We start from the raw sequence: 25,910 nt of genomic DNA on the forward strand, positions 1-25,910 counted from the left end.
AGTCTGCACTCTGCACTACCAGTCTGCACTCTGCACGCTGCACTACCCTATCCTTCACCACAGCACAGAGCAGAACGGCGCCTTCCCTCAGACTGACATACAGCATGGTGCCCAGTAGGACTGCGCCAGATTTATATTTAGCTGGTGTCGCAGCTGCCCAAACTCACACTGTGAACCCGAAGTAGGGCATGAAAAGCGCACTCTTTACCTCTTTCTGAACTCGCCACCCATTGAAATGAGTGAATGTTCAATATCATCCGAAATTGCACTTTCCCACTTATTTTTATCGCAGCTAAGAGTGACAGTCAAATATACAGCTGGTACCGTGTTCTTCCCTCGTTATTCCAATTACCATGTCAGCCGCTTAAATAAACAAACTGGCAAGCCAGCCCGAAGCACCCACCACGTCGACCCTGAAGTATCACCTCACAGGGCTATCAGTGCTCTAAAACAAACTCGCTTTACATTCCGTGTTCAAACAAGGAGGTGCAAGCTAGCTGAAAACTGTAAACCTTTTATTCCAAACAAACATTTGAAATTTCGGTAAAAGCATTTCAGCTATTCAAACATTGAAATTAGCCGAGTAAACCTGAGATGAAAGGAGCAACAAAATAATGCATGGCGCGCGCCCACCAAAACGCACTGCAGAATGGTGAACGCGCCCACAGCATCTGGATTCCATTACAGCACCTCCCTGACAGCTCCTAATTGATATTTATGGACGGCCGTGCGCGAAACCGCAGAGAAAATGCCAAACATGGCGCACGTAAATTACATATAGCCTATCACGTCAAGGCTACTAAATAGACACCACAGCGAAGACGAATCACTAGGCAGATCCCATAAAAAACGCGCGCGCACTAAGGAATGTTGCAGTCCGGACCCCTAAAGAATTTTTTTTTTTATAATACATAAGAGCTCGGAGCTCCGCCCCACTTCGTGGTGACGTAGGCCCGAGCCCTAAAAATCAAAAGGTCCTAGCCCAAAGCCTCAAAAAAGGGCCCTGGCACCACACGCCCCCCCCCCCCCCTCCGCACCCCCCCTCCACCCCCCCCCCCCCCAATAATCTGGTCACCAGCCCTTAAAAAAATACACCCCTAGCCCAAAGCCCTAAAGACAGTCCTGACCCTGAAATCCCCCCCCCGCCCTCCTGTACAGTTCCCCAACCTCACGATGAGGCAGCTCTTCAAGGCCCGACATGCGGCTCAGGTTGTTTCCCTAAGGAGGAAGCAGGGGGGGTTCTTCACTCCTCTAATGACACCAATTGCACCACATATGCCTTTATCACTGTTACCACGCATATGCCCTTACCTCCAGTACCACACAAGACCTTACCTTTCATACCTTTACAACATAATTCCCTGTAAAGCCATATGTGTTGTAAAATGACACGTGGTAAAGGCTATGCGAGGTAACGGTACACGTGTTATAACAACCGAATGGTGAAGGCGATGCGTGGTAACAACCACGTTGTAATGGCTGTTTCCCGGGGTAAACATGCCAGAATCTGGGGAGGTATCCAAGCCACTGGCGTCACACAGCTCCTCATACCAGTTTTCCCCTTCCGTTTCCTCTAGGGGACCTTAACCACCTCATCGTATCTCCCTAAAGGGGGGTAGAGTGTGTCACTGGATGGAAGTTCCTGGGGATGGTAGAGCACAGGTAACAACATCGAGCGTCGCCGGGAATCAAGATTGATTCGTCGTCGAGGGGCACCGGGCCGGATGGGTCTGGGGTGGATGGAAACAACATTGGTGGCCTCAGTCCAGATCCTGGAGCAGATCTAGAGACATGGGTTGCGTCCAGGGCTCCTTGGGACCTAAAGGCCCATCAGAGGGAATCAGTTGTCCAAAGATGGTATAGATGGCGTCATACAATTCATTAAACTGGGAGGGCGTTCCGGGGTCAGGAAACTTGGGGTAGTGCCCCTGATGCCTGCTCCGCAGGTGGCGTGCAGGAGCGGGCCTAGAAGCACAAAGCCAAGAGGGTGAAGCCAAAGAACGCTTCAACTTTTTTGTGCTTCTTCAATTTACCCGACTTCAAAGAGGAGATCTTGAGGCGGGAAGACCATCGCCTGCAATGACAGCCCCCAGATCTTCTATGGAAAAGGGAACGGCACGGAGGCGTCGTTTGCAGCGCGACAGAAAGACTCATCACCTCTTTGAGAACAGCCTTCGAATGCATCAACTTGCACTTGGTGCAGATCTTGTGGTTATTTCCAGACCCCAAGCACGGAGACAGACCAAGTGGCGCGGAAAGAAACTGATGTCAGCGCGTCAAGGGGGCTCCTACATGGGTGCCGTGACTAGGGTGACCAACTGGCATTGGTGCAAATTCAGGACGGTGAGTGTAAAAATTCAGGACCAAGGGTCAAAATTCAGGACACAAATTCAGGACAGGAGGTCAAAATTCAGGACAAAACTTCAGGACAATAGGTACGTTTTACAGACACATCAGAGGTCGCGCAATCGTATATAAGTAAGCCCAGCCATTTCCAAACATATTCAACCATTTGCAAACCTATCCATCATGTATCCTTCCATCTATCATTTCACTCATCCATACCTTCATCCATCCCCTCATCCATCCTTTCACTCATCCTCCATTATCCATCCATCTACCCTTTCACCCTATCCATCTGTACACTTATCCATCCACTCTTAATCCCATCCATTCACTCATCCATTCAGCCATTTACCCTTTCACCAATCCAGCCATCCTTTCACTTACTAATCCTTCCACCCATCCACTCTTTTAGGCATCCATCCATCCTCCCTTTCTCTCTCCATCGACCCTTTCACTTAGCCATCCTTCTTTCCATCCATCCATCCATCCACCCACCCATCCATCTACTCATCCACTCATGAATCCATCCATTGACCCGATCACTCATCCATCTACCATTTCACTCCTTCACACATCTATTCAACCTTTTGTCCATCTACCCTCCCTTTCACTCACTCATCCATCCTTACATCCACCCTTTCACTCATACATCCATTCATTCACCCTTGTACTTATCAATCCATCAATCCATCCATCATTTCACTCATCCACCTACCCACCCATCATCCACCCAACCATCCACCCACCCACCATCCACTCACCCACTCATCCATCCTTTCACCCAGCCACCATCCAATCCACTGACCAATCCTTTAACCCACCCACCATCCACTCATCCATCCATCCATCCATCCCGTTCACCGACCCACTCATCATCCACCCATCCTTTCACCCACCCACTCTCCATCCATCCATCCATCCTTTCACCCAACCATCATCCATCTATCCATCCATCCGTCCTTCCCCTCATCATCCATCCATCCTTCCCCTCATCATCCATCCATCCTTCCCCTCATCATCCATCCATCCATCCTTTTCCCTCATCATCCATCCATCTACCCACCCACTCATCCATCCATCCATCCTTTTCCCTCATCATCCATCCATCCTTCTACCCTCATCATCCATCCATCCTTCCCCTCATCATCCATCCATCCTTTCACCCACCCCCTCATCATCCATCCATTCCCTCATCATCCATCCATCCATCCTTTCACCCACCCCCTCATCATCCATCCTTTTACCCACCCCCTCATCCATCCATCCTTCCCCTCATCATCCATCCATCCTTCCCCTCATCATCCATCCTTCCCCTCATCATCCATCCATCCATCCTTCCCTCCCCCTCATCATCCATCCATCCATCCTTCCCCTCCATCCATCCCCTCATCCATCCATCCTTCCCCTCATCCATCCATCCCCTCATCCATCCATCCATCCATCCCCTCATCCATCCATCCATCCATACCCTCATCCATCCATCCCCCCATCATCCATCCTTCCCCCTCATCATCCATCCTTCCCCCTCATCATCCATCCTTCCCCCTCATCATCCATCCTTCCCCTCATCATCCATCCATCCATCCATCCATCCATCCATCCATCCATCCTTTCACCCACCCATCCTTCCCCTCATCCATCCATCCATCCATCCATCCTTCCCCTCATCCATCCATCCATCCATCCATCCATCCTTCCTTCCCCTCATCCATCCATCCTTCCTTCCCCTCATCCATCCATCCATCCTTCCCCTCATCCATCATCCAGCTACCCTTCCACCCATACATCCAGCTATTTACATTCTCTCCATCCGTCCCCTCACTCATCAATCCATCCATCCTCTCTCATTATCCATTTATTTAATCTTTCATTCATCCATTCACCCTTTCACTAATTCATCTAGCCATTCACCCATCCCTTCACTTACTTACTCGCCCACCTTTCCATATTAATTTTGAGCTGAGCCCTTTTGAGAAGAGGCCCATCAAGAACTTCACCCTCGCTGCAGGGGCCGTTCCAGGACTGGGACAGAAGCCACCCAGGGCGGAGACAGGATCCACCACAGGGGGGGACAAGAGCCATCACAGGCGGGGATGGACTGGAGCCACAACATGGGGGGACAGGAGCCATCACAGGCGGGGGGGGGGGTGGACTGCAGCCACCACATGGGGGGGACAGGAGCCATCACTGAGGGGAGGGCAGGAGCCATCACAGGAGAGGGAACAGGATCCACCAGGGTGGGCATGCAGTATTCTAGTATCATCTTGGGCTCCTCACCCCCCTCTAAGAGAACTGATTGAACTGATTGTCCTCCATACTTGGTTAGTCAGTGTGGGTGCGATTGTGCCATTTCTTTATTGTATTACATTATAGACTGCATGTTTGAAGAACCGAGGTTTGCTTACAATTTAGTGACAGTAATTAAGCTCGGTGAAGAGAAGCACATGCTGCCTCGGTGTAATCAGGGGTGTAATCTGGCCGAGTCTGGGATGTTTGGGGTCCTGGGTAGAAATGGAATGTGTGAGCCCCCCTCTAAATAGCAGAGACACGATGCATTCAGGGCTGTTTGCATGTGAATAGACGTCGCTGCTCCTGAACCTGCAGCCCCTCCCTCTCAGTCACCTTCGAAGCACCTCTTAACAGGTCATCAAGGGCTGGAGGTGTGAGGGTTGCCCCCCCTCCCCCCCCTGTGCCTCTCCAATGCTGCTGAGTATCTGAGGAGCTTTGGTGCAGCATCGGAGTCTGTTACACCCGACCTTAGCAGCTTTGGAGTCAAGAAGGGAGGTGGGTGGTTAAAATTACGGACAAATGGCGTCCGTTAAAGAATCCTTCACGGACAACGGACAGACGGCCGAAATTACGGACTGTCCGTGAAATTTACGGACGGTTGGTCACCGTAGCCGTGACATTACTTCTGATGCAGGACCGAACTATGCCACCTACTGGAGCACAGAGTTACTGCTCAATATTTTCCAGATCTAGTCTGACGAATAGAGCATATTCTAAGGTGAGAAATCGGCGGTTAGAAAGTTTCTATCAGGACAGGTTGTTTTCCTAAAAAGTGGCAGCGTAATGCTGATATTTCTAAAGTTGGAGGAAAGAGACTTAGACATTGAAGTTAGGAGAGAGGAGAAATGGCTCATTTAGAACTTTTATTCGGCCTTCTGCTGAGAGGAGCTGCTGATTAGTCTTTCAGTAGCACTGCCATTTGATAGATAACAGGATGAAGCATATTCAGCAAAAACGGATTCAGAAGAGAAGTTTTGAGATTTCTTTTCTGGTGAACTGAAGTTTAAAGAGAAAGGTTGTTCTGCTTTGCATCCTGATAGGAGAAGGAGAAAGTTATACCTCCTGGTCATGCTAGATGGAGGACAGGGGATAATTGCTACTAAAAGGGAGGAGGACTTAGGGCCCGATGTAGGTAATCCCAGATTACCGATTCTTAAATACCGAATCATAACGATTCGGTATTTAAGAACTGTCAATCGGGATGTAGGTATTTTTACCGATTCAATTACCGATTCGGTAAAAATCGGTAATTACCGAATCGGTATTTACAGATTCGGTATTTGCCATTGATTCCTATGGGCCTTGAGGCCCATTGGAATCAATGGCAATTACCGAATCGGTAAATACCGATTCGGTATTTGGGGGAAACATTGAAGGGTGGCAGGGTGTCACTTTGACACCCTGTTGCACCCCTCACATGTGTATGGGTGCACATGTTGCAGACATACATGCCCTTAGGGCATGTATGTCTGCGACATGGTACTGTTTCAAAAGCAAAAAAATATGCTTTTTAAAGGGTTTTCATTATTTACCACCAACTTCTAGTTGGTGGTAAATACCGAATTCTTAGACCCCTGTAGCACTGATTGCAGTGCTACCTACATGTCAAAATACAGAATCGGTAATTTTACCGATTCAGTATTTTACAGAATCGGTAAAATTACCGATTCTGTATTTTAACATGCCCCTACATCTCCATCTTCAAATACCGGTCGGTAACGGCCGAAATCGGCCGTTACCGACCGGTATTTGGCGACCTACATCTGGCCCTAAGAGTCTTAAAGTTATTTTGGAAAGACATTCTGCTATTAAGGTATCTGGGACTCACACTGTGTAGGGCTTTAAACTTGTGACAAAGGTGCTTTAAAAAACTGCATGTTTCTGGCCAGGAGCCATTGAAGCTGGTAAGAGATAGGGGTGAGAGCTGGAAGATTAAGTACCAGTCTGGCTGTTTCATTCTGTACTATTTGAAGTCTATTGATTAGACCATCAGAGACGCCAACATGCGTGGGTGTTCCTATAATCCTGTCTGCCAGTGAACAGGGCCGGAGTGATTGTTTCAGAGGTGTGACTAGTAAACCAGGAAAATGTTTTAAACAAGGGTTTCATTAAATCGAAATAGGAGGTTGCTAATGGTCGAAATCTGCTTGATCAGGAAGGTTAGTTATCAATTATGATACCCAGGTCTCTGGCAGGAGTAGGATCTTGTTTATTGGGCCACCAGACTCTGAATCAGTATGCAGTGTTCCTACCAAATCGAATCACCTCGGTCTAATCACTTAAGTTGAAAGCAGCAATCTTGCATCAGGCGTGCAATGTCACGCATACAGACATAAAGGTAGGACTCTGTAGTGTGGTGGTCCTCCGAAAGGGAGACGATTAGCTTGTATGGTTTGCGTATGAATGACTCTAAAGCCTTTGTATCCACCCATGGTAGCTAGGAAGGCAATGTAAATACTGAGAAGGATGTTTGGGCTCAACAAGGAGCGCTGGGAGACTTCGCATGTGATGTCACAGGAGCGCGATAGGAAAGGGCCAATGCAGAAAGATAGAATGTGGGGGTTGGGGGGTACGAAGGGCAAGAACAAGGAGTTGTACTGGTGAGCACTTTTTAACTACTTGATATATAAATCGGGCGTGACAGGGCTATGTCCTACTTGACTCTGATCTAGAAAGGAGCTGCACTCCGAGAAGTGTTCAATATACTGTAAAGGTACTCAATAATATCTAACGTTTAGGGTGCTCAGAGTGATCCCCTTCTGTCCAGGAGGGGCATGAATTATGAATATAGGGAACCTTACAGGTGTAAGGTGGAGCTTCTGAGCACTCCTGTGTGCTAAAGTAAAATGCTATAGATTACACAATAGTGTTCATTGTTTCAAAGTTTTATTCACTTTGTTTTTTGGGGTAATTCAAAAATACTTGGGAGACAATATGGAAAAAGGAATATGCTACTTACCAGTATGCATCTGTTCTTGGCATGTAGGGCTGCTGACATTCATATCTTGTGCATAGATCGCCGCCTAGTGTTGGGTCTGGATGATTGCACCTTGTTGTCCTGGAAGAGTCTTCGAAGTATCACGAGATAGGTGACTCCTCCCCTGGACTACAGTGCGCATGGGCATCTTCTCCATCCTCAGATTGTTTTTCGCCATTGTGGCAAAGATGGAGTATAGAAAAGTAAGAGGTGGCCATGTAAATGTATGTAGAAAAGTACTGCAGCTGTGACAGGCACCGGGGAGGAGGGTGGGCGATATGAATGTCAGCAGCCCTACATGCCAAGAACAGATGCATACTGGTAAGTAGCATATTCCGTTCGAGGTATGTGGGCTGCTGAATTCATATCTTGTGCATAGACTGTATAGCAGTATCTCCTCTAGCGGTGGTCACCTGTACCAGCTGCAGCAGTTTGAAAAAGAGTTTTAAGGACAGCCTGGCCTACAGCAGCTTGCTGCTTTGCTTGCACGTCTACACAGTAGTGTTTGGTGAAAGTGTGTATTCTAGACCATGTAGCTGCCTTACATATGTCTTCTAGTGGAATGTTTGATAGGAATGCCATGGATGCCCCCATTTTACGCGTTGAGTGTGCTTTTGGGGGAATTGGAGTGTGTTTAGCTTTTTGATAGCATATTTGAATGCATTTAACTATCCATCTGGCTATTCCTGCTTTTGAAATGGGATTTCCTTTATGTTGTGGAGCGAAAGCAACAAATAGTTGCTTAGTTTTTCTGAATGATTTGGTTCAGTCAACGTAATATAGCAGAGCCCTTTTTACATCTAGTGTGTGTAGGGCTCTCTCAGCCACTGACTGCGGGTTTTGGAAGAAAACTGGCAATTCTATTGACTGATTGATATGGAAAGTGGATATAACTTTTGGCATACACTTAGGGTTAGTACGAAGCACTACCTTATTGTTGTGTATTTGAATGAAAGGTTCTTGAATGGTTAATGCCTGTAGCTCACTCACTCTCCTGAGAGAGGTAATGGCAATTAGAAATGCCAACTTCCATGTTAAGAATTGTAATTCACACGAGTGGAGTGGTTCGAAAGGTGGCCCCATAAGTCTGGTAAGTACAACATTTAAGTTCCAGACTGGCGAAGGAGGATGTTTTGCAGGGATGATTCTTTTCAGACCTTCCATAAAAGCTTTGACAGGTGATATCCTAAACAGAGACACGTGCTGTCTGTTCTGGAGATATGCTGCTATAGCCTCAAGGTGTAGCCTTATGGAAGAGTATGCGAGATTGCATCTTTGAAGATGTAGTAAGTAACAGATTATGTTTTGGATAGAGGCATCTAATGGATTGATTTGGTTGTTATTGCAATAAATTAGAAATCTTTTCCATTTAGCTGCGTAGCAGGCTCTAGTAGTGGGGCGCCTTGCTTCCTTGATAATGTTCATGCAGTCTGGAGGCAAGTTAAGATATCCAAATTCTAAGACCTCAGGAGCCAGATCGCTAGGTTCATCTGATTGGGATCTGGGTGCCGGATTTCGCCATGGTTCTGAGTTAGTAGCTGTGGCGATAGGCGCAGTTGTTGATTGGGAACTACTGAGACTTCTAGGAGTGTTGTGTACCATGGTTGTCTTGCCCATGTGGGAGCAACCAGGATCATTGTGAGAGATTGTTGCCTTAGTTTGCGTGCCACTAATGGAATCAGTGGGGTTGGCGGAAAAGCGTACACAAATCTGCCTGACCAGTTCATCCATATCGCATTGCCTTGTGACGATGGGTGTGGGAACCTGGCAGCAAAGGACTGGCATTTTGAGTTTTCTTTTGTGGCGAACAGATCTATTTCTTGATATCCCCGGTTTTGGAAGACTGGTTGGAGGACATGAGGGTGAATCTCCCCTTCGTGTATCTGTTGGCTGTGTCTGCTTAGCAGATCTGCAATTTGATTGTCTTTCCCTGGTAGGTGTTCCGCTAGGAGAAAGAGGTTTTTTGGGATTGCCCACCTCCATATGCTCAGTGCTAGGTGAGACAGCTGTGGGGAGTGTGTCCCTCCTTGTTTCTGGATGAGGTACATGGCTGTCATGTTGTCCGTCCGGATCAACACAGCCTTGTTGCTCAAGTATTTTTGGAAAGCTTTCATTGCTAGAAATATTGCGAGCAATTCTTAGTGGTTTATATGCAGTATCTTTTGCTTGAGTGTCCAGTGCCCTTGGACTGTGTATTGAAGTAGGTGGGCTCCCCAACCTGTTAGTGATGCGTCCGCTGTTAATACTACTTGTGGAACTGGCTCTTGGAACAGTCGCCCCTTGGAAAGGTTTTGTGGGTTCCACCACTGCAGAGAGTTGTAAGTGCGACTGTCGACCAACACTAGGTCTTTTAGTTGTCCTTGAGCTTGGTTCCACTGTTGCGCTAAGCATTCTTGTAATGGACGCATGTGAAGCCGGGTATGAGGGACAATGAATATGCAGGAGGCCATCATGCCTATAAGCTGCATGAACACTCGAGCTGGCAGGGAGTGTTGTGGTTGAAATCTTTGACTGAGCGTCTGCATGCTGGCAATTCTGGCTGGATTTGGATATGCCTTTGTATTTTAGTGTAGTGTTGTAGTGTATTTAATGTTGCTCCCAGATATTGTTGTATGTGGGAGGGTTGCAGATGCAATTTTGGGTAATTGATAGAGAATCCTAGACTGTGCAGTAACTGGATTGTCTGAGAGGTATGGTTTGCATACTGTGTGTATGATTTGGCTTTTATGAGCCAATCGTCCAGGTATGGAAACACGTGTATGTGTTGCCTTCTGAGGTGTGCTGCTACTACTGCTAGGCATTTTGTAAAAACCCTTGGTGCTGTAGTTACCCCGAAGGGGAGAACTTTGAATTGGTAGTGTTGACCTTCTATTGTGAACCTCAGATATTTTCTGTGAGCTGGGTGTATAGGTATGTGAAAGTATGCATCTTTTAGGTCTAATGTAGCAAGGAAGTCGCCTTGCTGGAGTAACGGCAGTACCTGTTGTAGAGTGACCATATGGAAATGCTCTGAGAGTATGTATTGGTTTAGAGGTCTGAGGTCCAATATCGGTCTGAGGGATCCGTCTTTTTTGGGGATTAGGAAGTAAAGAGAGTATACTCCTGTCCCCTGCTGTTGAAAAGGGACTGGTTCTATGGCTCCTTTTTCTAGCATGGATGTGACCTCCTGTTGTAACAGCGTGATGTGCTGCTTGGACAGTGGACGGTGTCTGGGTGGTATGTTGGGTGGAGTAGAAGTGAGTTCCAGGCAGTAACCATACTGGATAATTTGTCTCACCCACCGGTCTGTGGTAATGTTGTTCCAGACTGGTAGGAATTGTGTTAGTCTGCCTCCGACCGGTGTTAAGTGGTCTGGAGGGAGCGTGAACAAGTCACTGTTTGTTGGCGGCTGAGGCTCTGGTGTTGTTGCCGCCCCGTCCTCTGCCCTTGTTATTATTTCCTCTATAACCCCCTCTGTTGGAGCCTTTATTAAACGTGCTCCGGGTGTTACTTTTGAATGTAGAGGACGTTTGGGAAGTGTTGCCTCTCCCTGAGCCCCTGAAGGAGGAGCGACAAAAGGAACTTCTGGATTGCTGAAACTGAAGTGCGCCCATAGACTTAGCAGTGTCTGTCTTTTTTCATTTTTTCCAAGATTGTATCTACTGCAGGGCCAAACAAGAAATCTTGGTTAAATGGTTGGTTTAGGATGGTTGATTGCACTTCATTGTTGAAGCCGGAAATGCGGAGCCACGCATGCTGGCGTATTAAGACGCTTGTGTTGATGGACCTAGCTGCTGCGTCAGCTGTGTCAAGGGCACATTTAATGGAAGCATTTGTGATAAACTTGCCTTCTTGTACGAGGTAATTAGCTTTAGCTTTGAACGCTTCTGGTAGGTGTTGTAGTAACCCCTCCAGTTGGTCGTAATGTGCTCTATCATAGCGTGCTAATAGGGCTTGTGTATTTGCAATTCTCCAAGAGATTGCTGCCTGGGAGGCTACTCTTTTGCCTGAAGCTTCTAATATCTTGGACTCCTTGTCAGGAGGGGGAGCATCTCCTGTTTGTGAATTAGCTCGCTTTCGAGCGTTTGATACTACTAGTAAGTCCAGTGGCAATTGTGACCTAACATAAGTAGGGTCTGCAGGGGCAGATTAATATTTTTTCTCTATCCTAGGGTTGAGGACACGCGCTCTGGACGGATCTTTAAATATGTCAAGTGCGTGTTTTAGTACCCCTTTCAACATAGGAAGTGTACATACACTTTTTTCTGATGTAGGAAAAGTGTCAAAAAGGAAGCCTTCTTCTATAGGATCGGTGAGCATGTCTACGGCGTGAAATTTAGCTGCTCTATCCACTAATTGGTTAAATACAATGGTGCCGTCTGTAGGCAACGGTTTTGTAGGATATGTACAGGTGTCGGGGATGGGTCGTGGGTCATAGTTATCATAAGGATCATTTTGGTCCTCCCATGTATCATCCTGTACATCCTGATCCACAGGTTCGGCAAAGTCATCCTGAGGATCTCCCCCTATGTTTTCAGTGTCATCATAACCTGAGGGTGTAGGAGAGTAAGGTACAAAAGGCATGTTCGGAAAGAAAGGAGTGGAGTGCAAGACCTTGAAGGAGACGTGCCAAAGTCTTTTTTCTTTGTAGGAACAGGTGGAAAAGTATCAGTGTCTAGCGGTCTTTTCTTCCTCTTGTAAACTGTTACGTGTCCAGTTTCAGGGTCGATATACAGTTTAGATTGTTCAGCGCTTAATGGATAAGGATGGAAAAGTTCTTCCTCAACTGTCCGCGGTTTTGGCGCCGAAGCTTTTGGCCTAGTCACTTCTTTGGGTTGGAGGGCCTTCGGCTGTGGAGCTGTTTTCGGCTCGGCCGCTGCTTTCGGCTCGGTGACCTTTTTAGGTTGGACAACTTTGTTTAGTTCGACGTCCTTCGTTGGCTGTTTTGCCTTTTTTGGTTCAACGACCTTTGGTTCGACGACCTGTTTTTTCGGATCGTCCTTTTCCGGATCGACTGGTGTTTTCGGGTCGACCTTTTTCCGATCAACGTGTTTTTTCAGATCGACTTATTTCGGGTCGACAGTTTTTTCGGGGTCGGTGACTTTTTTTGGTTCCCCGTGTTTTTTAGGCTGAACTACCTCCTTTGGCTTGAGGTTTTTTGCAGGCTCGATGACCTTCTTCGGGTCGATAGTCTTTTTAGTGCGATGCGTTATTGTTGGATCGACACTCTTTTTAGGCTGGACGGCCTCTTTGGGTCGACTGTCTTGGGCTCGACAACTAATTTAGTTTGTACGGCCTTTTTGGGAATAGTTTTACTGATTCCCGGGGTATCGGAAGGCTTGAGTTTTGTCTTCGGAGCCGAGCCGGAAGGCGGGGCACCTGAAGGAGTTTGTCGATCTCGGCTAAGGCCTTTAGGCGATGCTTCGACCGGAGCCTTGTCTTGGGTTGGAAGCGGGGTTGGGGGCTTGGTACTCACAGTTTGCCCCGGTGGGATCTGGTCATCGGAGTCCGACTGGTCCTCCACGGTGACAATTTCTAGATCGGAGTCGGCCGCTTCTGGGAGGTCATGTTCATCTTCAAAGATGTTCTCCGGTTCCGGTGCCTGCCGCTGCATTTCTTGTCTCGCGGCTCTTCATTTCCAGATAGTTTTCTTCGACCGGAACTGAGCACAGGCTGTACAGTTTTCCTCGTTGTGCTCAGGTGATAGGCACTTGTTGCATACTGTATGTTTATCAGTATGTGGAAACTTGGAGTGACATTGTGGGCACTTTTTAAAGGGGATCCTTTCCACCGGCAGCAGGCCCACGTGGCGTCGAAAAGGCCCAACGGCCCGCGTCGACGACCGGGTCGAGATGGAAAGTAAGTTCTAATGGAGGGGTACCGAACGAGAATACCATCGAGGTAAAAGGCCTTTTGGTCTTAGGAAGTTGAAAAGTTTTGGTTCCGAAGTTGGAGTTGAGGAGTAGCATCCGAACCCAATGGCGGAAAAAAACAATCTGAGGATGGAGAAGATGCCCATGCGTACTGTAGTCCAGGGGAGGAGTCACCTATCTCGTGATACTTCGAAGACTCTTCCAGGACAACAAGGTGCAATCATCCGGACCCAACACTAGGCGGCGATCTATGCACAAGATATGAATTCAGCAGCCCACATGCCTCGAACATTACATATACTTATAAAGTAAGATTACACTTGTCCTTGTGCGAGAAGAAAATCAACGTCCTCTCCTTTTTCCTTGTTAAAAATATACATCTCATTCTTGAACCTAGAGGGGACCGTGAAAATGTTTAAAAACAGACGGACTCATTATAATAAAACTTTTCACTTATCCTTTATAGTAATATACAACCTCACTACACTGCAGATTTGAGGAATACTGCATAATCCAAGATAGATAAGACCAAAGGTTTTCCCCTGACAAGGGAGCTGTGTGTGCATTCAATGCCCGTGGGTACTCATTTACTTACACTGTGTGTCTGAATGAATGAACAACAACAAAGGAGTGATTAAAGTGAAAAAACATATAAAAATATATAAACAACAATATTTTTGGTGTCTTTTTGAATCCATACTTATACATATATATATGTATATCACAATCTATACACACACACATGTACGAGTATATTTATTTTATCTTACTCTCCCCCTTAGGAACAGAGCAACCCCCTGAAGGAAGATACCTCCAAAGGGAGCCCGTACCCCACGTGAGTATCAGAAGGAAAGGGAAATCTACCCTTTTTGAGAAGGACCCTCACTCACCACTAGTTGGTGACATGCTTCATCATTGGGTCCCCGCTGGGGGAGCCGAATGCCCCCCCAGCGTGCTACAAGGCCTGATTTACAGCGGAGCGGGATGTGGCGAGTGCAACAGTGCCCAAATTAAGATGTGAATATAACTGCGGGTGCAAGATTAAAAAATACAAGGTTGTAGCCTCTACAAAAATCTTTAATATCGGCCAACCCGTATTGGATTAAAAACAAGGTGGACGGACTGCCAAGGTTTTATATTACGAAACCTGGGTCCTTAAAAACAAACAAATGGTCAACATGTTTCTGCTGTTTGGACTGCAAATTCGCTCAGCATTCGTCAGGACCTACACAAAGTCCTCCGGTGGTATGCGCGCGCTAAGGCGCACCCTCCCGTGAGGCTCTGAATGTGAAAAATTATTTTATAGTCAATATAGTGTGACTCACGGTTGGCATCCGTGGTTGCTCACTGCGGTTTGCAGGAACGCAAAAAACTTTGCGAGGGCAAAAATCTCTCCCCTTGGGTAAAGACAGCGCGGGATCCCTTCACGCGGTGTCTATTTGAGCACACGCGACTCCCCGCCTTGTACCTGCACTCTGGGCTGCTGTCTCCCCGGAAGTGAATGTATGTTCACAAAATACAATGGACCCATGAGGACACTGGTCCCTTATCCATTAATGAGGACTTTGCCAAAATGGATTACCAATCACTGCATTTCATGTTCTTTTACAGATGCAGGTTCTACAGCCATAGGACCACTGGAAATTGAAAGGCCACTGATTGTATACTTATTTTTTCTCTTCCAACAAAATGTCCCTCCCGACTACCACAATATTCACATGCAAAGAGGGACACACTTGTCGTGAAGAATGCCCGTATATCTCTTTAGTGTGTTAAAAGGACGAAACATGTTGGAACTCTCATTGCATGTTGAATAAACCCCCACTGCTCCTTTCATTTCTACCATTGGCGATGCGAATAAAACTGTTCACAAGCCGAATTATTAAATTCCACACACCCTTCTTTTTCCCCTTTGCAATACGATCTTTAGCAAACCCACATCTATTGTGCATATGGGACCACTCCGGCAACGAAGAAAAACATCTCAAGTGCTCCAACGAAGAGGATAGGAGCCCACTCTGGCATTGTTCAGGTCAGTGCAAGGAGGGGTCCAATGATGACACATGCCACCGTAGGATGGGTGAGGGTTACCGTTCTTTAAAGATAGACTCTTTCACACACACTGGGCAGCTTCCTAATCACAGTTAGGAGTATCTTTTGTGTACTGTTACCTAAGCAGGAGGATACGCTCCCCTGCCTCTTCCACCTCCTTGCTCCCTCTATTGTGACTAGGGTAGTTTCTCTTTGAGCCAGGTTCGCTTTGAGGTTATTTGCTTTGTCATAATCTACAAAAACCCTACAATGAGAGGGAGGCACAATGCCCACAGTAAAGGAAATAACAGCAATACAATCATGGCTGGTCCACGTTAGTCTTTCATCCTTAGGAGATCGATAAAACGAAATCAAATCATTTAGGCAACATCTGCTATTCTTCACCAAGATGCCCCAGCAGGTGAAGGTGCACTTTACAAGTATGTTATTCCATACTCCCTCCTAGGTGTAAAGACATGGTCAATGTGCAATTACCTCTTTGTTAACCAGACCTAGAATGATATGGGTGTTGTGATGAGTAATGGTGCCTGACCCAGACTTGTTTCCAGGTCCTTCTCTTGCATGAGGGTTGTACACACTATTGGTCTTATTAGTAAAGGTGGTGGAAGCATGTTTAATAACTGCACTGTTGACGGTGGTAGAACATCTGGAGCTATACTGCCTTTCTCCTCTCTCACAGTATCAGGTCTTTAAATCCCAAGAAGAGAGCTATCATTTGGGAACATGACAGATGGAGTCTTTCTGTTCTTGGCAACATCAAAAGTTTGCTAACAACTTTGGGTTTGACGCAGACAATGCTGAATGGCTTGAAGAATAAGAAAATTGAAGTTCCAGCAGTGAAATTCAGTTACCGCAAGATATTCAATAAAGGTGACTTCAAAGCCATGAGGTGTCTGTTCCTCCAAGGGACCTTTCTGGTTGTCTGATGGAGTCCTGCAAGTTCCAAGGTGAATAGATCATTGTCTTTGGTACTCTAGCTGTGATGGAAACACGGTAGAAGAGTTGGTGTGTACTTCCCAAGGTGACCAAGTGCACGCAAGTAGATCTAGGGCAGGCTTCTCCAAGGAGTAACTCATTAGCTACTGGTAGCTCATCAGCTACCTGTAAGTATCTTGTCCACAGCTGAGTGTCACAATATGAGAAGATTTTGCTTCATCTACTTAATATATGTATGCCAAAATTAAAAAAGTATGTTTGCAGGACGAAAAAAATATGCATTTTTTATAACTCAGAAGCGGATGTTGGGAGAAAAATGGCTGAATTTCCAAAATATGTTTAAAGCTGATATTGGAGTGGTAAATTATTTGGCGTTAGGGAAACGTCTTACTTCTATTACTTTCTTGGTGCCCGGGACATCACAGCTATGGCTACTATGCATTCCCGATGATGCACCAAGGTGACCACTGCTGGTAATCTTGCATATAGTGGCCACTATATGTGGTCATGATTAAAACACTAAAATTATTAGCAGCTCAAGATGATTTTCACTGAATATAATTAGCTCTTATTACAGAAAAGGTTGGAGGCTCCTGGTCTAGGGTTTTAGCTACCACACGAGGGCACTATTTCATTACTTGGCAAGGTGGCTGAGAAGGAAGGAAAGAGCAGACTCAACTTGGCTGTAAAAGGGTACCAACAAATCATACTTTTGGGAAACAAGAACAGAGGAATCAGTAAAGTCAAAGTAAGTTAAGTGAAACCAAATTTGCCTCAGAGAAATTTTAACCAAAGATAATTTAAAATCTTCACAAGCAGCAGAGTGTCCAAGGAGCCTTGCTCTATGGAGTGAAACAAATTAACTGGCCCTGCTAGGGATGCTGGCAAGTCCGGCTTCTAGAACTCCTAAAGATGCATACCATGACCAAATCACACGACTAGCATCATACTGACCATCATGTCCTATGAGCTTCTTCAAAGCTGTGCACATGGAAAACATCTCCAGGACATTACGTATAGCCGACGCATTCGCTGCTCCTAAAATGTCTGCGGTGAATGCCCACGCTCCTAAATTGAAGCCTGTTGCGCTTTTACAGTCTTAGCACAAGGAATTTCCCCGTTAACAGGTAGAAGAAAAAGGTTTATGCCAGGATAACCGCTCGTAAATGGAGCAATCCTAGACAAGACATTTAAATGTCACTTCAGGAGCAGAGTAATAATTTTATTTGTGTTTTTTTTAATTTAACTCTGTGTATAAAATTAAAAAAAAATCACAGCAAGCTTTTTCTAAAAAAGAGTTTACCAAATACAGCCTATGAGTCAGGAAATATTCTAATTGTAGTTCTGTGGCGCAGATTCCGCGTTGGGAATGTTCTTAGCCTGCGGCTTTAGGCATGCTAAAAGAGTGTAACAACTGGGCCAGCATATAATCACAGACGGGAGGATCCCAGCATCAGTGGGTGCGTGATGAACAATGAGCATAAATCTATGCTGCAGGGTCTGAATTCTACCAGGTACAAAGATTCAGAGGTCAGTATCTAGAACAGGCTTCTCCAACGAGCAGCTCGTGAGCTACTGGTGGCTCTCCAGCTACCAGTACCCCAGTGAACTAAATTAGAAACTTTGTTTGACTTAATTAATATAGCTTATACTAAATATGAAAAGCGTGTATTCAAAAGCAAAATGTTGAGATTTTCAGATTTCATAAACTGAAGTTTGGAGAAAAATGGTTGACTTTCCAAAATCAATTTGTAGCTGATATTTGAGACTATTACTATTACTATTATGTAGGTGCTCAGGAAATTTCAGCAATGGCTGTGAGTATTGTCCAAATTTAAGCACTGCACATTGACACAGCATTTCTTACATTACTCCTGGCAACCGAGCTGATGCACTAAGGTGATTGCTTCAGGTTATCTTGCATGTGGTGGATATTTAGGTACTCTTGTCTGACGTGGTTACTTTTACCTCTGTAATATTAGCAGTAGCTTGGGAGGTTTTTCAGGGAAAATAAGTACCTTATTACAAAAAAAGGTTGGAGACCCTTGGTCTAGAAGCATGTGGCAGGAACACAACACTAAATGTGCAGAAACGCAACAACTCGATTATACCAAACAAAGTTTGTGTATGGAAAGAACCAGGCGCGCAACGCCCATGGGGCTAAAAGGGCTTCAGCCCCAGTGCCCCGTGTCTCTCAGCCCGGGCTGCTTTGGGATCGGCTGGGCAGTGTCTGGAGTCTGATCTCCGGCATGCCTGAGTTTTTCACACCTCTTTAAAGACCATTTGTATATTTACATACCTTTATAAACTGGTTACCAAGGCATCTTTTTTTTTCTGGTTCCAGTGCCCTCTGGGCCCCCACTCTTCCTATCCCTTACATTTGTATGTTATACCTTTACTGACTTAGTGTGAGAATGTATTTCACGAAAAGGAATATGAAGTAGAGTTGCCAAAATAAAAATGCCAGCTATGTGTTTAAAGAGTCTGCAAAGACCTTGTCTTGACACTAAAGAGGGTTATAAATAAAAAAGTACGTATTTATTTGCAATGTGACTTCTCGATCTTTGCTCCCTTTAATTATAAGTCCTGGATCATTTAGGCAGCCCTAGAACACAATTAAAAGTGCTTTCTATTTATATTTTCTCTTCGAAGTAAGCACAGATATGTGCTGAAAATACGGCTTTAGTTGACAGGTCAGGGACATCAAAATTATGAGCTAGCAACCCTAATCATGAGAGTGGAATTTTGTTGCAGGATCAACACATTATTTCCTTCACCCTCGATCCCTAATTAATGCCATAATAGCAGGGCTTTAAGTGGGCCGGGTCCTGTCGGTTCTCAACACCGGCAGTTCTTAAAAGCAGGCGCTGAGACAGGTCCCTATCGGGCTCTCCATATTCACCCCCACACTCAGAAAGGAGAAAAATAATCTCAACTCTGCAGCAGTTCACTGTTTTGATGTAACTTTTATCTTTTTGCAGTTCTGTATTGCTAAACTCGAAGTGCACCAACAGGGACATAATTTATTTTTTGGTAGGCACAAACGATTAAGTGATTTGCCCAGAAACACAGGAGGTTGAGCCAATGCCGAGACTCAAACCTGCTTCCTCAGCTCCAATGTTGGCAACTCTAGTCATTACGCCACAACCTCTCGCACAAGAACTAAAGCATTTTCAATATTATATACAACAAAGACATAGTAGTATGTATGCATGTAGTATATTTATCTTATGCAAATAGCAACCTTTGATGAAGCCAATAGTCCTGGCTTGTTGTAGGTGAAATGTTACTTATGTGGAGGCAATAACAAGCAGCGAAATACCAGTCGGGCGGCACATTATGCCGAGCACAGATTTTTAGCATAAATGTTTCAAGCCACACCCATAATTATATCAGCCACGCACCTTTGAGAGACCTATCCCACCAGTTTCCCGTCCAACTTAAAGCCCTGCATAATAGCAATAGTTAAACTTACATCTGAAACCCCAAGTTGCAGTCAATAACAAGCTGAGTTACTTCAAGTGTATGGGACTGCACCCTGCAATCAGACAACTCACTCCTCATTCTCTCCCTTCACTTTCACTCACCCTGCACTCACAGCGATCACAATGCACTCACACTGATCATCATGCACTCACACCATTCACCCGCTCACCCTGCACTCACAGTGATCACACTGTACTCACAATGCACTTACGCTGTTTGCCCTGTACCTCACCCTGCAGTCACACGAGCACACTGCTCAGTCTGCACTCATGTGACACTTTAATCGCCTGTCCCCCTCACCTATCAATCTGCAATCTCACTCAAACAAGCCCATGCATTCATTCGTCCCACTCAGCACTTACATTTGCACTCAAACTCATATGGTCACCTCACTCACCCTGCAGTCACTCCTCTTACCCTACTCTCACACTGTTGCATCGCTCACCAAGTACTCACATGGGTACACCGGACGCCCACACAGCGCAGTGGGTTAATGTGCCTGCTACAAAGAATATGTACCATGCAGATCACAGAACTGAGTGTGAGTGAACTATGAGTAGCGCTGTCAAAAAGATTAAATGTTTGTCAGAAAGGTGCTATAGAGAGATGAGGTGCATTGTTGTGAGGGAATTCATGGAGAAGGAGTAAACGGGGGAGGGGCAACCAAAAAAGACTTGAACCGTGAGCGACCAGTGCTAGGGCCAGCCCTGGCGGGGAGTGTTAGCCCTCCCTCCCCTCCGAAGTTCAGGTATATTTGAGCCCATCGAAAGCACTAGAAGGTATGTTGACTTTATGGTGTCCTTGCACAACAGGTGAGTGACAGTACGATCATTTGTATTGACAACTGAATATTTACTCGAGCAACAATGCCGAAAGAAAGGGAGAGAGAACGCCAACATTACCACTTGAACCACTTAAGGAAATACTCACCTCATTCCCACGGGACTGTAGAAACGTCACTTCCTGTTCTGTAAATGTTGTCATGGAGATCGACTTTACCCGGTGAGGTGGATTCAAGCCTCGCCTAGAAAAGAAGAAATAAGGATTACTAGTAGCCTGCAGAAGTTCTACACATCCTCGTGCCGCGCATTTCATTCTTCCATCAGTTACTATTGTAAAGTTTCTAAAGTCACATGAGGAGCGCATGTCTAATTTGCTGGTATTTAATGGGCCTATGGCTTGAGGTCCCACTTTCTGTATTATCCCATGGAGCAATATACCTTCTCAAAAAAGATTTGTCGAGGTCAAGGTATGTCATTTAGAGTTGCGTTAAATACTCCCAAGAACCTCATCTAGGCATACAGGCACAAACTAACAGCCGAGGCCAAAGATCAAGGTTCTTAATAAATCAAGTCCAAGCTACACTTCAGGATTTGTTTAGGGGCATCCAGGCCATCACTGACCAGCCCAAAAAAATTGCTTTTTTATTTGATCAGGTGGGCTGATAATTGTCATTTTTTATTGCTACTAAAGAGCATTACTGTAGCAGTCAAGAGGAAGTCGTATGAAGCACTAAACACCCAGAGAGTTAAACCTTTACAAAGGAGTCACAGAGCAGCATCAGGTTTCAGTTTAGAGGAACAGGTAAGACCAACCAGGCCCAACTACCAACACCACCTTGGGTCCAAAGATCCCCCTCTGTGACGTCATGCCATCTGTTTATGAATTGTTGGGCCTCAAAAAGGTTCTCTCAAGTAACTAAAGATGCCTGGAAAAGTGCTTTAGTAACAGGAAGAAGACAAAGCAGAAGATGGCTGCAAGATTTCAGTCAATATGCTGAACTCTGTCTCAGTGGTGGGCAAGGATAATGCTAAGCCTCTGCAGCTTTCTACACCACTGAAGTGAAAGAACATAATTTTTTGGGAGGAGGACAAGGGATATCCTTTTTGGGGGAAGGACATTGGTATTTTTTAAATATAGGAAAAGGATGGCATCACTACTGTAAGAGGAGAGGAGGTTCAGACGCTGTGCGGATGCTAGTCTTTGTCCAGCATAGCTAGAGCATTGTATTCGAATCTGAAAATGTCCTCCCCTCAGGAAACTATCTGGCCACCAGGGAAGTTTTCAGAGTTTGACCAAAGAAAACAGGCACACACCCTTTTCGTTGCCTGGAGAATGTCTGCTAAATTTGTGGGGAAGAGACATTGAGTTCAGATTTAAGGGTGATGCCAAAGCCACAGGATTCGGAACTTTAGAAGGGATATGCTTAGGGAGAGGTGTCAAGGCTGGAGTCTGTGGTAGTGCAAAGTCAGGAATCAGAAGAGTTGGGTAAGAGCGAACAGGATCACAAACTCGTACAAGCAGACTAACCTCTTGGGCAGTGGCCCAGAAGGAAGAGAAGGCCATCTTGAATATGTCCAGCACAGTCTGACAAAAAGCCTTGGTAAAAAATAACTTGAAATACATGGTTATGTCGTACCTTGTATGTACCTTTAAGATGCATTGCCTCATGGTAGGAATGCTGTGAGGTTTCAGAATGTAGAATGTGCATCTTGTGAGTAGTGCAGCGGTTGCGGAGTTGTAAGGCTGTTTTGGTAGCTGCTCCCTGGCGCTCACCTGTTATCCTGTATTTTACTCAAATAAACCTAATCTATATCTACCTATGGCCTCCTCATTACAATTGGCGACGATGGGACGTTCAGAAGGTGGACCCAGGAATTTGGAAACAACTTGGTGAGAAATCGTTCAAGACTTTTGAAATCGCCAACAATTTCACTTACTGGACTGCAACTGGACACATCGATATTGCGGTAAGCGGAACTGGAGAAGAAAATCGGAGCGACGCACCTTCATTTTGGGCAATTTTATTCCCAGCGCGTGTTGCCCGCTGAGTCCCTAGTGCTGCGTCTTTTGAGCAGACGGTGGGATTCCAGGCGAGTGCGCGAGAGGCATGCGCACAAGCAAAGCCGTATTGCATCACTGTTGAGGACGTCGGGGCGCAAGGTCACGCTGCGTAACCTTACGTGGCGGCCATTTTGGTTAAGCGCGTCACAGTGTTTGAGGCAACGGCAAGTTCGTGTACACGACAGAAGTAATAAGTCGGTACACGGTTCAAGAATCAGTCAGGAAATTATTCGTGGAAAGAACTTTCTAAGTTTACGGTGGATATACAGGTGAGGCTGTCGGGGAGTGGTAATTAAAGAGGAAGTAATAACTTATAAAAAAAAAAAAAAAGAGGAAGTTTATGGAGAAAGGAGACTCGAGTGGGAGTAGTGATACAGATAATATTACAGTGAATACAGAAGGAAGGATGGCACAACAAAACTTCAGCATTAGCGCTCCTCAACCATTTTGGGCTACTGGTAGTCAACCAGAAATAAAATGGATTGAGTGGAAAGAGTACTTTATAAATTATATAGCGGCTGTTGATGAGAAACAAATGAAACCAGAACAGAAAAAGAGAATTTGGTTACATTCTTTGGGAGCAATTGGTTTAAAGACTCATTCTCGTATGAGTAAAGTGGAAGATGCTAGTCTTAATGTTTTTGAAAACTGCATAAATAACATGGATAAATATTTCGCACCTAAAGTGTGCATGGGGGTAACCAGACACAAATTCTTCCAAAGGAAACAGAGTAAGACAGAAACAGTTGATGAGTGGATTGATGACCTGAAGAAGTTAGCTATTGATTGTAAATTTGGCGCTATCAATGATGAGTTGATTCGGGATCAGCTTGTTATGCATAATAATAATACGACCTTGCAGGATAGACTATGGGTGAATGGAGACGCGTCACTAGACGATGTTTTAGCCATAATGAGGAAAGCAGAGATGTCGGGTAGATGTTCTACAGTAATTAAAGAAACAGAACATGAAAAATCCCCAGGCGCAGTTTGCAAAATTTTACAACAGAACAAAACACAGACAAGGTATCAACAGAGTCCAAGGGGACTGACAAGTTATCGTCAGAGTCCACAGGGAAGATGGAATAGCCAACCAGCGAGATTTCATAAGAAAGATACTGGAGGAGAAGAAAGAAGATGTTATCGTTGTGATAGCAAGGAACATTTAGCTTTTAGCAGGAACTGCCCTGCTATTAATAAGAAGTGTGGAATTTGTGGGTTGGTTGGACATTTTTCAAAAATGTGCCGCAAACGCAGCAATGTTAAGTATGTTTGGGATGAAGAAGAGGTGTTGGTTGAGGAGGATGAAGAAAATTTGGAATGGGTAAAGAATGTAAGAGGTAATTGTGTCATCAACATATCTGATGAGGCGTTAGAAGGGAAACCTTTATGTACAGTGTCTTTTGGTGGTGTGGTGGTGGAAGTATATGCAGATTCAGGATCTCCCTATACTATTGTAAATGAAGAAATTTGGAAAAAATATTTTGTAGGAAAAATTGGAGATCAATTGAATGCGTCAGATATCTGTCCTGTTGGGCACACAGGGAAGAAAATAGAAATGTTAGGATACAGATGGCTCACGTTTTTGTTTAAAGGAAAGGACACAAGGGGGAAATTATATGTATCCAAAGTGGGACCATCAGTTTTAGGATGGTGGGATCAGAAAAATGTAAGTATTATTTTGGATCCCAACAGTGAAGAGAAAGTGTTGGTCATGGATGATGAAAGCAAATTGAGTGATGTTTTGTACAAAGAATTTCCGGGGGTGTTCAGTACTGTATTGGGGAAGTTGAGAGGTTTTGAACACAAAATACGACTCAAAGCCAATGCACAACCAAAAGTACACAAAGTTAGACCTGTGCCAGTGTTAATTAGAGAAGAAGTAAAGGGAGAATTACAGGGACTTTCGAACAAAGGGATTATTAAGGAAATAGAGGCCTCTGAATGGATTAGTCCAATTGTCGTTGCACGGAAATCTAATGGAAAGATCCGTTTGTGCATAGATTTACGCCATCTAAACAACAACATTGTAATAGAAAAGTTTCCTTTACCCAAGATCAACGAGATGGTATCATCGTTTAAGGATGCAACATGGTTTTCAACCATAGATTTGTCTGCTGCATACATCAGGTAGAGTTAGAAAACGAGTCTAGATATCTGACAGGTTTTATCTATCTGACAGGTTTTATCACACCTTTCGGGTGTTATCAATTCAAACGACTGCCATTTGGATTAGCGTCGGCAGCGGCGGTATTTCAGAGATTGATGTATAGATTATTGGGGAGCATGGAAATTATTGCATTTTTCCAGGATGATATTTTAGTGGCAGCCAAAGACAAAGAGGAACATGACTAAATTGAGACAGGTTTTAAGTATTCTAGAAAAGGCAGGACTGACAATAGAATTATCAAAATGTAAGTTCTGCAAAAGAAGTGTATCTTATTTAGGGCACATTATAAGTGAGGAAGGAGTGAAACCCAAACCAGCTTTAATTGAGAATATTGTGAATTCAGGAGCACCAGGCACTAAAGAGGAGATAAGAGCGTTCCTAGGAATGGCAGAGTATTGCGCGAAATTTGTAAAGAATTTTGCATCAAAGGTGTTTAATATTCAGAGTTTGCTTAAAAAGAATGTGAAATTTGTTCGGACGAAAGAGTGCCAGGAAGAATTTGACAGAATTAAAGTGGAGTTACAGAGTGTTAATGCTTTGGCGAGTTTTGACCCCAATGTGGAATGTTTATTGACAACAGATGCGAGCGACAAGGGCGTAGGTGCTGTTTTATCCCAGAGAGATTCTAGGGGAAAAGAAGTAATAATTCTTTTTGCTTCTAGGGCGCTTTCCCCAGCTGAAGTAAGGTATCCTATTATTGAAAGGGAGGCGTTAGCATGCGCGTGGGCGTTGGGAGCATTTTAGAGCCTTTGTGTGGGGCAAACCGGTGACCATTAGGACTGACCATCGCCCGTTAGTAAAAATGTTGTCGTCGGATGGCATTTCTGGAGCTTCAGCTAGGATGGCGAGGTTGTCTATGCGAATGAAGGAATTCATTTATGAGATGGTTTATTTGCCAGGAAGAGACAATGTAGTTGCAGATTGCTTATCTAGGCTGCCATCTCCACTTGAAGAATGT

General features: G+C 45.1%; 1 protein-coding gene across 1 annotated transcript in view; it reads right to left on the minus strand.

Moving 5' to 3' along the window:
* Positions 1 to 25,910, minus strand: part of AGFG2 (ArfGAP with FG repeats 2) — a 564,405-nt gene that overhangs the window by 382,351 nt on the left and 156,144 nt on the right. The window contains exon 2 of the mRNA XM_078670884.1: positions 20,869 to 20,962. Coding sequence (XP_078527010.1) covers positions 20,869 to 20,962 — 94 coding nt within the window. The remainder of the gene's footprint in view (positions 1 to 20,868; positions 20,963 to 25,910) is intronic.

This window comes from Lissotriton helveticus, chromosome 12, assembly GCF_964261635.1.
Source record: "Lissotriton helveticus chromosome 12, aLisHel1.1, whole genome shotgun sequence".
In the NCBI taxonomy this organism is placed as follows: Eukaryota; Metazoa; Chordata; class Amphibia; order Caudata; family Salamandridae; genus Lissotriton; species Lissotriton helveticus.